General features: G+C 33.6%; 1 protein-coding gene across 1 annotated transcript in view; it reads left to right on the top strand.

Annotated features, from left to right (window-relative positions):
- Positions 1-15,826, top strand: part of LOC129226634 (zinc finger MIZ domain-containing protein 1-like) — a 70,525-nt gene that overhangs the window by 27,262 nt on the left and 27,437 nt on the right. The window contains 2 exon segments of the mRNA XM_054861263.1: positions 1,108-1,342; positions 1,344-1,417. Coding sequence (XP_054717238.1) covers positions 1,108-1,342; positions 1,344-1,417 — 309 coding nt within the window.

The raw sequence follows: 15,826 nt of genomic DNA, 5'->3' as shown, positions 1-15,826 counted from the left end.
TCAAGTGATATTTCTGTTGAGTTTTAGTTTTCTGGAGATCGTGGCATAACTTAGAACTCAAATTTTTTTAAAGAATAGGATATTATTAAATTCATATAACTAAGTAAAATGAGATGGACAGGTCACCTTCAGAGAATGAATGCAGAAAAAACCTTAAGGTCTTCATTGCAACTGCTGTTTGTTGAAGATCAAGAGGAAAGCCCTCCAAAAAGATGGAGGGACTGCCTGGATGAGAATTTTGCATTCTAAAAATTCATTTAAGGATTACCCAAATTCTTCTAAAGTTTGCTTTTATTTAAGAACTGGATGTCAATTTCTGGCTGGAAGAGGAACGGGAAAAGCTTGCTGTCGTGATTTGTTACCTTGCTATTCATGGGCTGTCGTGCCAATATTGATGATGACTAATTTTCTTACCCCTTAACCTAAATTATATGCATGATTTATATGCACTTCGATCTTTTCCAAAAGTCTGTAAGAGTGAAATTATAAAACATGCAGTTTTTTTTTTAAATCTCCTCATAAACTCGTTTTAAGAATTGAACATTTTCTACTTTTTATTTGACTGCTGGAATAAACGAAATTTAATTAATTGAGCCAATATTGATGCATCGACAAATAACGTCGCGTGTTTATTTGAAATGTGCATGTAAAGGAACTTTTCTGTGTTCTGTTCAGTTTCGGATGTACCATTTAGGCTTGGATGCAAGTTGGAGTCTGGTTTTAATTCAAACAAGCAATAAATAAATCAATAAAATCAAAGGATAAATTAATTCCTTCCCTCGATTATATGCTTTATGTCTGTTGCATAAATTGCAGCTTTCTTTTTGTTCTGACGGTTCAATGAATTTTGGTATGGGCTTGCCTGATTTGCCAAATGCTAGCAACTACGTGAGGTTGAACCCATTTAAGGATTGCCTTTACGCACACTGTTCATTTATCTCGCTGGTTGAACCCGCTTTAAAATTGCCGCATTTTTCTCTGTAAGCTCTCTTCCGCACAAGAAAGTTTCCTCCTGTCTACTTCCACTAACTCTTCACAACTAACCCATTTTAAAAACCAACAAAGGTGCAGAACTTCATTAATTGGTGCTCCTCCTCCAATTTGTAGCTATTCCTGTTTCAGTGAGTCCTCGTCGATGGCGCCACTGGGCTGGCAGCAGGCCCCGGGGGCCCCTCCCTCACAGGGCCCACAGCAACAACAGCAGCAGCTCTCCGTGGTGACGACGGTTTGGGGCGTCACGACTAGCACCCAGAGTGGAGGACCCATGGCCGGATCGTATGGTGGCACCCACACGACGATGGCCCAGGGGGCCCCTTACTCCGGGGGCCAGCCTGGGGGGTACCTACCCGGGAAGCATGACGCCCAAGTCCTACCCTCCTGGCATGGGTAACAGGCAAAACGGGCCTGGTTACAATGGGTGAGTTGCTCGAAATTTTAATTTTTTATTCTTATTCAAATACGTTCATTAACTGGCGCTATCTAATTTGTTGTCAATTTAAATGTTGCAAACGTCGCTAAACAGTTCTAATCATGATCATTAAGTTGATGAAGTATTTAAATGGAAGATACTGTGGAATAGCTTGCGCAGAAACTCGAAGGTTTGTTTCTGTATTTTTGTTTTCTAGGATTTCATCGAATAATGAAAACGATTAAAGCAAATAAATGTAAAATAGTTGTTTTGCCATCTTCATCTAAATTGAGAAATCTTAAAAAAATTTCATCATGATAAATAATCGGTTATTCACGATCTACCAGCATATTTCCGCTGGATCATGTTGACGCAAAGTCCTCTCCAGAATAAACTTTCTTTTACTAGGTTAGGGAAAAAATGGAGTAATTATTGGTTTTGGAAAGATGTTTTAGATCTATTTTATGGTTAGGAAAAAAAGGAGTAGTTAATTGTTTTGAAAAAATGTTTTAGATCTATTTTATAGTAGATTCAAGTTAGAACAATTCACTCCCGATCCCGATTATCCGCTTAATTGAGCAGTGCAGTTACCGCGAGTAAGCGGAATTCTGCTGAGAAATTGTCTGAAAAGGATTAAAAAATTAACGTAAAAATGCATTCGTAATATTTTTATTATTTAAATTACACATTAAGTTTTGACTTTATTAACAGTACCTTTTAATTTTTGTAAAATTGTCAGTTAATTTTCCATACTTATGCCTTATGTATACTCTTTCAACATGTGCTCATCTTTGTGCATTCCGAAACTTACCAACCATTTAAAGGGGGACAACAAAAAAGTCCCGAAAAGCAGATAGTCGGAAGCTTGCTGTAAAATGATAATAACTATTATCACGATTAATGATTAAATGGAGCATAATTTGAACCGGGAGTTTCCAGATTTTGAGCATTTCCCAACTTTTGATTCTACATCTCTATTTTAAAACCTCAGTAATAAAACCCAACAACTTAATTTCGGTTACTTTGCTATAGCTTTACTTTCTTTAAAAAATAGCATTTTTGATCAAAAAATAATACATGTATGCATTATATGAAAATTAGAGCATTCTCGATTATGCGAAAATGTCAATAATCCGATAGTGGTCGATCTTGATTATTTCGGATAACCGAAACTATTGTACATTTATCTACTTTACATTTATGGGTGATGGGCAAAACTAGTTAATGGAAATGATTAGTCTAGTAATGTATATAATTTCTGTATTTGATAAATGAAATGCGAATGTAATTTATGGATACGAATATATTACTTAAAGTGTGTACAACAGCACTAATGAGAGGGAATTACCATCAATTAATGGGCATGAAATGAAGGTTAAAGGAACTTAAGCCAACTGTCTTTACAGAAATTATAATCATGTTGATAATATAATTACTCGCCGTAACATTATCATTGTAGGGCCAACAATTGCTGGAGCTGCACAAGTCGGTCCATGCGTAATATCCATATTGTACGCTTAAAAATATCAAATTTAGAATTATTGTTTAGCCAAAAATATTTACTCAGTCATGAATGAATGATCTACATATTTTTTGAAAGAATCAAGAATGTTCTCAAAGTACACGAAAAATTGGAGTGTGTATTTTTCCTTTTCTAGATACTGGAAAAAATCGTAGTTTCTACGAACTAAAACCTTGAACTACGACGCTACGAAAACACGTCCAAAAATTACGATTTTCTTCTTTTTTTTATAACCCTAAAAAAATTCCATCAATACAGATGTTGTCCACATAAGTAATCATTTAGTTAGCTTTTGTGCTAACTTATGTTCCAAATTTTTGCTTAAAAATAAACAAAAAGAATTTATCATATTAAATGATAAAAAAAAAGAACAAAAATCATGCATAAAAACAATTAGTCAATTCCAGGGATTCATTCCTTCCATCTTTGCCCATTTTTATGCTAGGGCGCCTTTTCTTTTTGTTCATATGTGTTGCTACAAAAGGAACTTATTTGGAACGAACAAATTCGGAACGTACACTAAAAATGAGCAAACTCAAAATGACGCCATGTGGAAATCACGTTTAAAATTTTTCGCAAAACTTAGAAATAACCAAATCCTAAAAACAACTTTCAAAAAATCTCAGTAATTATCCCTCGCTCTCCCACCTTAAATTTATCAGTTTGGTTTTGAAAATAGTACCGCGGGGGGGGGGGGGGGGGGGGTACTTACTAGATTTTACTAATGTGCAACTTATTCATTACGTCTGTTACATTTGTTATGAAACGCGTCGCTCCCCCCCCCCCCTCGCGCAAAATTATCCTATGAATTTAGATTTTCAAAAGTTGGCAGCTCTGCATATAGGTATTCGATTTTGAGTAAAAGAAGCTCAAAAAGAAAATATACAATAAATTTTTTTTTAAGTGCATAAATTTTGAAATTTATACTCATTAGTTTTTAAATATTTTATAATATTACAGGGTGGCGACAGATCAGGGAGATCAGGGAAAAGTCAGGAAACTTTATTAATCAGGGAAAAATCAGGGAAATATCAGGGAATTTCGAAAAAATAATAAAAAATCAGGGAAAATTGATTCGATGAAGGAAAAATTTTTTATTATTATTATTTTTTGCTTTACAAAATTAAGTACTCTAATTCCCTGCATATTTTCTGCCAATTATCTGTTCAAAAAAAAAAGTAAAATTAATGAGGTGCGATTGTACACTGCCGCATACTTGTGCATCTTTTTTCCTCAATGTCAAAGTATTCCACAGGATGAACTTCCTAAGATTGCTTCTGTGTCTGTTAGGTTGTTTATTTACCTAGCTTGAAATTTCCTTTCACGCTTTCAATGCTACGTAAAATAAACAACCATGCAGGCAAAGAGGAAGCCTTCATTAATGCCTTAGCTCCTTCGCCTTTATTCCATTGTCTCGAAGTAATTAGCGTACTGTAATCACGATTTCAAGAAGATATCTTTGGTTTTTGAATTAATACTGATAAAAGCTTAAAGGTTATTACTTCTTTGCCTTTTTAATTTAATTGCTAAAATTGAACTTACAATAAAAAAAAACTTTGTTTTTTGCCGTTATATTATTTGTTGCCGCCACAGATTATAAAGGTTTTCTTTTCTTCAGACTTAAATGATTCTTTTATTTTATAACCAAGTTGTATTCTTCTTTTATATATTTTGAAATTAACTAATTGCTTTTTTTTTTCTTGCATTTCAAAGTTGTTTGTCACAAAAGCAATCTAAGCTTTTTTTTCGGTACATACTGAAATCATTTGAAATAGAGTTAACTTGTGTACTTAAGTAAACATTCATTCATTAAAGCCTAAGTTCTTGATTAGAGAAAAGCTCCCTATGAATGGATGTCAAATGGTTTCATCTGTTTTGCATAAATATGTTGATTAGTTGTATAAGAATAACTACATTACTTCTATTCTTTCGCTATTACTTGTTTATTCTTGCAACAATTATTATACTGTTTGAAAATTTAGTTAATTTCAATTACTTTTTAGTTCTATCATAAATACACATATGTTTTTAAGAGTGATTTTAATATTTCTTAAAATTCTTATGCTAAGTGGTTTCTGGAAGTAAATTTTTTTTTTTAAATTTTTCTATAATCTTTCCATGTAGAAAAATTTAATATACTGTTTTGTAGGTTTTTTTCTTTTTTCCAAAAAAATTGACTTTATATGTTTTTTTTTTTTACCATTTTATTGAAAAAGTAGCATTTTTTAAAAATATATCTTTAGTTCACAAACTTTACACAGCTTAAAGCGTTTTAAAATATTGCATTTTATACAAAGATACAATGGATTTCAAGTAGAGCAAAGAAAGGAAACCATTATCATTGGTAACGTAAATCAGGGAAATTTAGTAAACTTAATCAGGGAAATCAGGGAAAAGTCAGGCAACTTTTTATCAGTTCCTGTCGCCACCCTGTATTAGTACTAACAAAAATACCCGGCGTTGCCAGGGTCAGTAATAATTATGAGAAAAAATCGTTACTTGCTTTTGTTTTCTGGTTTAAGTGAAAGAATTTAAAACACATCTTTTTGACGTGATTAAAAATCGGATTTCTTCCTTACCCATAAAAGTAAAATAGCAATAAGTATAAAAAACAAAATAGTATTGATTTAGAAACGAAAGCACTATATTTAAGCATATACAAATTTCCAAAACATGAAATTATTCTTCTCATGTTTAAAAAGATTAATCTGTTGATACTTTTTTTTTTTAACATGGAGTCTAAAACCTTCTCTGTATTGCTATTGAAGTTGCACGTAATCCCCTTATACTTGCTTTAGTTATTTTGGGAAATTTCAATCATTGTGGGCTCTTGGTGCGATTTTACCGAATTTGCGGGAATCGTTTTGGGATACCTTCGATGATGCTCCCTCCTTCTTTCCTTACTTTGTAAAACGATATGATATTAATTTTCGTTACAAAGATATTATCGCCAGGTGCTGAGATACTTTTGGTCACCATAAAATGGCGCTAAAGAGTTTCATTCGAAATGTTTTCAAAAATTAGTATAGTAAAATTTGGCGATTGTTTGAAATTGTGCAAAAAGGAAAATTAATGGAAGTTTTTGTGCTGTTTATGGATTTGCCTAATTTAGTTGCTGGATTATTTATCATAGTAAAAAAAGTTTTTTTAAAGATTCTTTGGCGATATTTTGTTTACATATTGAAAACTGAGAAACATTATGACGTAGTCTTCGGCTTCAAAAACAGCGACGTTGAAAAAAACTGCCAAATGCATCAGCTACAGAAATCTTTCTGCAAAAATTTTGGCGATCTGCTGGTTGATTGGATAATGAGTAAGTGTTCAATCAGCATAAATAATAATAAAAACCATTAATTACATTAAAGTTTCGTTTTAAATGGAAAATGATCAGCCAAATTATATATTATTTGCCAATCTTGTGCAAAATCTTACTTCAAGATTTGACTTGAGAAAAGCCTTGAACAGTCACGAAAAGCAAAGATAGTCAACTATACAACAATTGTCGCTATCGACAGGGAGTTGAGATGATATACTAAATGCTGTATTGAGTTTAGGAAAGCCTTCGAACATGGAACTAAAAAGCTCATAACTCGTTTTTTATTCTACTTAGAAATTTCGAATAGGTGCCATCTTCAGCAGAAAAATCAGAGCTTTCGATGGACATATAATGTAAATATGTGCAAGTATTTTTTCATCCCTATATTAGAGAATTTATACGAAAATTGTATTTTATTGCTCCCCTAAGGAAGTTTTGCCCCCCATAACGGGACGAAAACTACCCTATGTGTTATTCTGATGCACAAGCTATATTATTGTAAAGTTTCATCAAAATCCGTTCAGTAGTTTTTGCGTGAAAGAGTAACAAACATCCATACAGACAAACTTTCGCATATATAATAGTAGTAAGAAGATTACTATACAAATTAGTTAGACCATATCTTTTTTTGCTTTTTTAAAGGATAAACACCTAATTTTATCTCAATCAATTTTAATTTTCTTTTTGGAGGAACCCACGCAACGTCGGCGACAGCCAGGGGTGCCCCGATGGGAGGTCACGGGATGTTACTGTGACCTCCCAAAAATGTCCTTATTTGGCAAATTTTGCCTGACGATTCGGCAAAAAATATCATTATTCGGCGAAATGTGGATTTCCATTCGGCGAAATTATCATTTGGTGAAATTTGAGTTCCATTCGGTGAAATTATCGTCATTCTGCGAAATGTGGAGGCGTCCCTTGAGACAGCTCTGCCAATAAACATTCATCGAAGCACGTTTTATTAACTTATAACAAACCGTTTTTCATTATCGAAATGTTGAAGGAACACAATTTAAAGATCTTCGAATCTCGTTGATAAACTATTTCATTATGTGCACCGTTATTGAAATCTGCTACCGTTGCATTATTATCACAAAAGATTATTCCACGCGTCCCACTTTTTTTCTTCTTCCTTTCTCAAACCAGCAAATAATCACGGCGAGGAAAACGGAAGGTGCTTCTATAAGGTTTCGAGTTCAGTAGAACAGTGTCTAAACAATGGGAAAACGATTTTTTTTCGCAAACTGAAAACGCGAGAGTAAACAGTTACAAATTATTTCAAGAAAAGAAATAGCACAGAGCACCGATAGCAGAGATATGCAAATTGGACTTTCGTTATGATAACTGTTTTTGGCGCTTTTTAGAAATTTTTTGGCTTACCACAAAAATCATCTTTAGTCCGTGAAATGAACCTCAAGTTTGTAACCTAATAAGTACATACCCGCTAACATTTCAAGGGGAAAAAAACCCCCTTTATATTGGTGGTTCCCAAACTTTCCCGATTCGCTGCATTCTTAGAAGAGTATTTTTTCACGGTGCCCTAGTCCAACTCGATTGTAAAGGGTGTTTTTTTTAGAGTTATAGAACTTTAAGTTGGCAACACTGTTTGATATGTATGCCATTTTGATAGCTGTCACTTGTTTTGTGTTCAGTTTGGTTTGCGATTTCATCATGAATAGACAACAAGAGGGTGCAACATGCCACAGAGCGCGTGTCACGATTTATTGAAAGAAACGTTCGGTGAACGAATAATTTCGCGTAATAGACCCATGAATTGGCCTTCAAGATCATGCGATTTAACACCGCTGGGACTACCTTTAGTGGGGCTATGTGAAGCCACGACGCCCAGTTTGGTAACCCATGCCAAAGATGATCGGGATGCATCGCAATATCGTTTTTTTAAAATTGATATTTAGAGAAAATAAAAGTTTTTTTTCCCTGTCAAATTACAAATGTAAGTTCCTTACCCACACAGGATTGAAGCATGAAACGGAAGAATAAAAGTAAAATTAATATAAAAATAAAAAATATTTAAGGATAATTGTATAATGAGGGGCCGTCTTAACAAAAATTATTTTGCAGGGATTTGCTTTTTTTCCTAATATCTCATCGGTACTAGAAGCATACCTAGTTACCTAAATTAAAAATTTTAATTGCTTTTTTACACGAATGTAGTAATTTTACGCAAGTGTAAACTAAAACAAAGAAGAAATTTCCCGCATGCTAGTTGATAGGGTTGGATTTTTTTCCTCTTTGAATGATCATGCTCAAATCAAGAAATATTTCTCAGAGCTCTACTTTTTTTTTTCTAATAATATCTACCGTTTCCTCCTCATGCTAGCCGAAAGTAGCCGAAACAGAAGTTGCTTCGGTTACTGCTCCTCGCTAATCCATGTAAACTTGGATTTTTTTTTCGCTCCAGATTTAACCGCTCAAGTCGGAGAGATATTTCAGAGACGAGTTTCTTGCTCAGAATATACCAACCTTTTCCACCTAATTCCAGATAAAACTAGCCAGAACATAAGTCAAGGTTTCCTTGTTGGGAACGAACAGTTCGATTGGATTTATTCTAACCTGTTAATCAGTGATTGTGTTGGCTTTTGTTTGCTCGTGGAGCTTTTGCATCACTAAAAAATTACTGAACGTGAATCGGTTTGTGTGTTTGTTTCTATTCGGAATCGCTTGTTTTTCCCTTTGAGAAATTTTAGTAAAAAGTCACTAGAATTTAAGATTGTCCCCCAGATGTTGAATTTCTGACATTTTTCGATTAAAACATAATGACGAATGGTTATTGCGTAGTCAGCTTGATTTGAAGTTTATTGTAGCTCTCTCTCTCTCTCTCTCTTTTAATACAAATTTAAGAAACCTTAAAAATGCGAAACAGTTTTTTTCAACTAGTGTGACTTTATTTAAAAAAATGTTTCTCAAATTTTTAACTGCATTTGTTACTTGACGACGAATTTGATAGATGCGAGATCTTTCAAGTTTAACACGTACACTTATCAAAAGGAATGTTAAAAAACAATTCGGCTTCACTGCAATGGCACCCTTTCGGTAGAAAAGAAAGATTTACGGGGGGGGGGGGGTTGAATTTGCTTCTGACAAATTTAAATTATCAAAAATTGCAGCGAGGATTTTTTTTTTTTTTGCATCGTTCCTTTTTTTTCCCTTCTTTCTTTTCGAATTTCTATGTTCTATTACTCCGCGTTTCTAAAAGTAACAATTTTGCATTCATTTTTAGTCTAAGTTTTAAAAAGTTTTTATTTATGCTTAATATCATGCAGAAAGAGTCCTCAAAATCGTAATATATTTTAAAAGTTAAACCATGCTGCTGTAATGAAAAAATAAATGATTTGTGTTGCAAGGAATGTACGCGAAATTGAAATTTAAAAAATTATCACATTAAAAAAAAGCAAGCAATGAATCATGTGACTCCCATCTACTAATTGCAGTTTTGAGGGAAAACGTCAGGCCTTGGGCAAAGCGAGGATAATAAAACAATTTTGATTCTTGATTGTAATATGTTTGTCCCATCATGTGTTGGGGGGGGGGGGGGGATTGTGAACAAGAATTATCATTAACTGCAACGCCACTCTTCAAGATTCACTGGGGGAAATGTAATTGTTACAAATGAAAGTTTTAGCAATTAATCTCAAATGTTGCTAAAACTTTAAAATGCCAAGTTTTGAAAAACTATTTTTTAATTTTTTTTGAAGCGTTTCTTTTTTTTTTCTTCTCGAATTTCTTTGTTCTGTGATGCATAAATTTAAGTATCTTTTCGAATTATTATTCGTCCTAAACATCAGAAATCGATATAACTGTCGCTATTCGTTAGAAGGAAAAGTCATTTTGTGCATTTTTTGTGTGATTTTTAGTCATTCAAAGCTAATTATTTCTCCTTATATAGATTTTAAAATAATCTTTTAAAACGCCTTTTTTCGTTACATTAATTATAATTTTCTCCAAGAACGAATTTTAATCAAAAAATACTATTCAGATATAACTTTTGTCGCCAAATTGTTATTAAAATATTTCCTGTGCTGAAACGTTAAGAAATACATTAAGAAATTCTTGAACATTCTAAGCATTGGTTTATTTGCGTATCTAGTTTCAGCCAATTACTTCTACTGATTTTCTCTTCACGCAATTATTTTAGGACAGGTGCTGTATTCACATTAACATATTTTACACCTGCTTTTACTGAAAATTTCTAAATGACATTGAAAGTTAATGTCAAAGTTTTAATACTTATCAAAGACTTTATTACCAAAAGTCTTCTGTATCAAATTTTGCCCCCCCCCTTTTTCTTTTTTCCCTCCCCCCTCCTCTCCTCCGCAAAGTGCGAATCATTTTGTACTGCGCTTGCGCTCTTTGTTAAAAAACTGTATTTTCTGCCTCTGATAAGTGGAATTCGGATGTGCTGAAGCTTAAACAGTTCCATTTGTTAAAATTAGGGTGAGGAAAGTCAGATTACGTTACCGATAGCGATTATTGGCGATGTTCCTGTCTAAGAAGTTCGTGACTTTCAGCCCAAACGTAAATGAGCTTGTTCAAGTTCAAGCATATTTTTACCCGAACCAGGCAATATTTATAGTGTTGATACAATGGTTTTCTGGTTGACGAAGCCACCGAAAACTGCAATAATTTTCCTGGTCTCCCCAAAGTGTGAGCTAAACTTTCATGCCGGTGTTACGGAAAAATTGTGGGTGTTTTGCGCATTTGATCTTGGCGGGAGCCACACTATTTTGGGCAAGCACGGCTCCAGAGGGGGAGGAGGGGTCATGCAAGTCTAGTTCCCCCGAAGTGACCAACTATAGCCTAAACCTGCAATTAGGGAACTTATAACTCAAAAAATTCACCTCAAACCTCCTATTTAAGTCCAAAAATTGCGCTTTGACCCCCCCCCCCCCCAATAACGACCCTCCAAAACCAGAAGTTGGGTCTAACCTTGATTTTAGGCATGTTTTTCTAGTCTTTTTTTTTTCCTACTTAAAAATAATATTAGCAAATTCTTACGAACCTGTTTAATTTTATTCCACTAATAGCGCACAAAAATCATAAAATTGAATTAATGTGGCGTTGTAAATAACCAGCTTTCACACCGCTAAGCAAATGACGTCACTTATGCTTTTTGAATGATCGTAGATTTTACAGACCATGTGTTCGTGTGTGTGTGTGCGTACGTGCGTGCGCGAGTTCGTTCTATTTTAGAAAAAAAAAAGGAAAAAAAAAACCTCGTTTTTCTATGAAAATGCGCCCGTCTTTCTTGAAAGTCATTGCACCCCTTTCCTATAAAATGTCGACCCAAAAATTCCCCAAATGCCTAATATTGAATTTCTATTTAATTTGATTGTTAAAATTGTCTTAAGATGTTTTCGTGAAAAGTGACAATTTGAAGGCAATTGTTTTTCGATTAAAAACCAAACTTACAGGTGCAAATTTTGACTAATGTCTTTAAATGACACTACATTCTTGTATGTCTGTGTTTGTGTGCGTATTGTGCGTGCGCGACTTCAATCCTAATGCTATTTTAGAAAAAGATGTACAGTGTATATCTGTGTTTGTTTGTTTGTGTATGTGTGTGTGTGTGAAAGTCGTCGTACCCCTTTCATATAAAATGAACCAAAAATTCCCCAAATGCCTAATATTGAGTTTCTGTTAACTTGATTGTTAAAACTTTCTTAAAGATGTTCTCGTGAAAAGCGGGTATTTTGAAGGCAAATGTTTTCCGTTTGAAAACCAAACTCACAGGTGCAAATTTTGACTAATGTCTTCAAATGACACCACATTCTTTCCGCATTCTAGAAATCAAACGTCTATTATACGGACTTCTTCCTGGAAACTTCTTGACTTCTGATATTTTGCGACTCCGATGTAAAATTGCTGACTGTCGAAGGCTGCGGGTGTTAAATGCTTTCGTCATAATCGTCACGGTCCTTTTTTTGACGTAGAATTACGGATGTACGTACTCGTTTTCTTTCCTTTTGTGTGTATATTTTCCTTTGTGTTCGGCATTGGGTCGTTAAGCGATGCGTTTTTAAATATTTCCAAGTTGAGGGAATGTCCTTAATTCATGGTTTTTGGGAAAAGTTTGGAAACTTTTTGGGCGAGAGCTTTGAAATTCTGTTCCTCAATTTTTTTGTGTAACGGAAATGACGTTGTTGTATTTACCTAAAATAATGAAAAATAATCTTTGCTAATAATAAAGCTCAAAGTTTGTATCTCTGTCGGGATATCTGTCCGGATCTCTATCAGGATGTCTCTATGTGACGCGCATAGCGCCCAAACCGTTCCGCCGATTTTCACGAAATTTGGCACAGAATTAGTTTGTAGCATGGGAATGTGCACCTCGAAGCGATTTTTTGAAAATTCGATTTTGTTCTTTTTCTATTCCAAGTTTTAAGAACATTTTACCGAGCAAATTATCATAACGTGGACGACTAAATTACCAAATTATCATAACCTGGAACCGTAACATGATCGGGCAAATGAAAGCGAATTGGTAAGAAATTCGGCCGTCATTATTTGTAAATATACAGGCGAACCAAATGACCTTTTAACTTTCTATTATAGGCAAAGCCGTGCGGAAAATCTATAATTACCGTTAGTAATTAATAATTATAAATGTTTTTGTCAATAAATTCATCGAATTGATTTCAAGGCTGAACCTAAGCAAGCATATATTTGTAGATTTTGTTCATTTTAAAACTTTTCAATGAGTTTTTTTTTTCATCCAAGTCAAGTCATCTGTTTAAAAGTGTAATCCATATTGCGTGAGTTCAACTTTGAAATTAGTTTGTTAACCTTAGTTTACAGAATTAACTTTATAATTACTCGTATTTTTGATTGTTTTTGGCGACTATTAAAAAAAGCGGTTTTCGAGTACGGTTTAGTTTTCTCGTTGTTTGTAATCTTTTTTCTTCATATTTTGTTGTGAATAAGCCTAAATCAAGTTGAGAAAGAACATGAGCATGGCGTGAGATAAAAAGGGCTGGTGACGTGACGTGGCCGATATCCACCAGTAAACTTATCATTTAGATTATCATTATTTACAGCATATTACGTACGTATTTGTATTTCTTATCAAACTTAAATGAAGAAAATTAATATTTTGGCAATTTTGTATTTAATTTAGGTAAAATTTTGCTGTTTAGGTTCATCCATACTGATAATTTTCCTGAAAAAACGTAATTTTTCACAAAAAAAAAAAAAAAACATTTTTTTTAAAAAAATATAAAGTCTGCTTGAGTTGAGCCCTGAAAAATATATGTATGGAATCAAACCGCATACGATTTGTAACTGTGGCGACGAGAATTTCGCTCTCTAAATTAATATTAAAAACAACCGTTTAAGTCAGAACACAGGGGTCTGTCCAGGAATTTTCACAGGGTCCGTTTTTTGTGAAAAATCAAATAATTTTGTGAAAAATCAAAAAAATTTGCAAAAAAAAAAAATTTTTGTTGAAACGAAATTTTAGATTTTAGAGATTGCACAAACTGCATCAATTAAACTTAAAGTTGAGTGTTTTCCTCTTCTACGTCGAGAAAATCATTCTGGATTTTTTTTCTGATACTTGGCGGTTGGGGGGGGGGGGGGGGCATCGCTCTTTCAAGTATCAATATTTATCTACCATTCTACATTATGTTAAATTATACTAGATATATTTCTGTACAGTACTTAAAATAATTGTAACAAAAATATAAATAAATAAAATAAAATTCAGAATAGGGTTCAGCATTCAACTTTTTGATCCAAGACTCTCTTAAAAAGCACAGAATTTCGTTTAAAACTTATAAATTCCGTGATTTTAACAAAAATAAAAAGATATTTCAATTGTTTACCTCTTAACAAAGCGTAATAATCATTAAAAATTCGAAAAATCGGATTCCCATAGCGGATGCAAAGAGATCGCAATTCTCAAAGTGAAGGCATCAAAAGTATAAAAACGGCTTGTAAAAGAAATATTTTTGATAAAATTATTTTAAAATTGCATTTTAGAGTCCTATGATAAACATATCATTAATACCTGTGGACACAGTCGACCCAAAAAATAAAATAAAATAAATCATCTATTTAGCGTTTTAATTTTTGACTCATAACAGAAAATGGAATTTTGCTTTAAAAACTTGAAATGAGAGTTCTAACAGAAATAAAGAGACTTTTCATTTATTTGAATCCTAATAAAGCGAAGTTAGCTTGAAAAAAAGAACAAAATATGATTCTCATATCGGATGTTAAAAGATTGCATTTTTCAAAATGCAGACATCTAAAGAAAAAAAAACTGTAATTAAAAGAGTTTATTTAAAGTTAATCATCCTTGTTAGCATCGAAAAATCAAAACCCATATAATTTTCTCCCAAAATAACAATTAAGCATCGCACCGCACCATAAAAACGCAAATATTGACAACCTAGCAAAATGATGAGAATATTTTCTAATCAAGTCATTATAAAGGTTCAACGCCAGACGCTAAGTGGTGATAATTTTGAAGTTGGTAACACTATCTGAAGCGATCATATTTTTTCCTCACCCTTACTATCCCTTTGCAGTTCTAAGTTCATTTCGCAGATATATATTATTATTGTTTATTAAATCATGAGCGGAGAAAAGTGCTAACCAATGCCTTTTGAGAAAAGTTTACAAAAACACCGCTGCTAATTAGCTGTGATAAAACAAACAACCATTATATTTATTTGGCAGTAGCAATTATTTATCGCTTGCAGGAGCATCCCAAGTGTGCCGATTTTTTTTTTTTTTTCAAAATTATCCTATTTTGTATAAGCTGATCCCTCTAATTTGACTTAAAAAAAGGTTCCAAAAATTATTGGTTTATACACAGAAATATGCGTCATTTTGGTTTCAGATTTGCTCTTTCAATAAACAATTTGACAGATCCGATCTTGTTTATCAGAATTTTGTGAAGGGTCTGTTTTGTTTGATCGGGATTTTGTGAAAGGTCCGTTTTGTTTGATCGGGATTTTGTGAAAGGTCCGTTTTGGCTGATCGGATTTTTGTGAAGGGTCCGTTAACGGACCCAAATATCCTCTGGCCAGACCCCTGGAACAACATCAACTTTGGGTCAAGTGAGGATTTTAAGCAATTCGTGATTACTCAAAAATTACGACACAAGCATTTTATATGCTTCCGATCAAAGTCGCGTTTGACAGATTATTTTCCCTAATCCAGCAATGAGTGAATTTCCCCTTTTAACTTCACGCCAACATGTATGTATGTATCAAGAAGTCTAGACAGAATGACTGAGCTCTAAACATGTGTTGCAACTCTATGCCCCGTCCTTGTTTACGTCTTCGATGGAATGAGAAGTTTCAACTGTTTCAAGCTTTACTATTTCTCCCTCTCTTTTTCCCCCCTTTTCATTATTTAGTTCGACGCTTTAAATGCGGCTTTAGCGCCTGGTTACAGAAATATCAGTCCATATTTTAAATGTTCTCACTTCAGTTCTTTCTCTGGTGCGCAATTGTTTTTGTGCCAGCGTTCGCTTAGTTGTTCTTGACAATAGGTTCCACTTTTAATCGGAACGAAGCAGAATTGGTAATTAACGTATAAAATGTCGTTGGTT

Source organism: Uloborus diversus, chromosome 7, assembly GCF_026930045.1.
Source record: "Uloborus diversus isolate 005 chromosome 7, Udiv.v.3.1, whole genome shotgun sequence".
Lineage (NCBI taxonomy): Eukaryota > Metazoa > Arthropoda > Arachnida > Araneae > Uloboridae > Uloborus > Uloborus diversus.
This window is presented reverse-complemented; position numbering and strand designations above follow the sequence as displayed.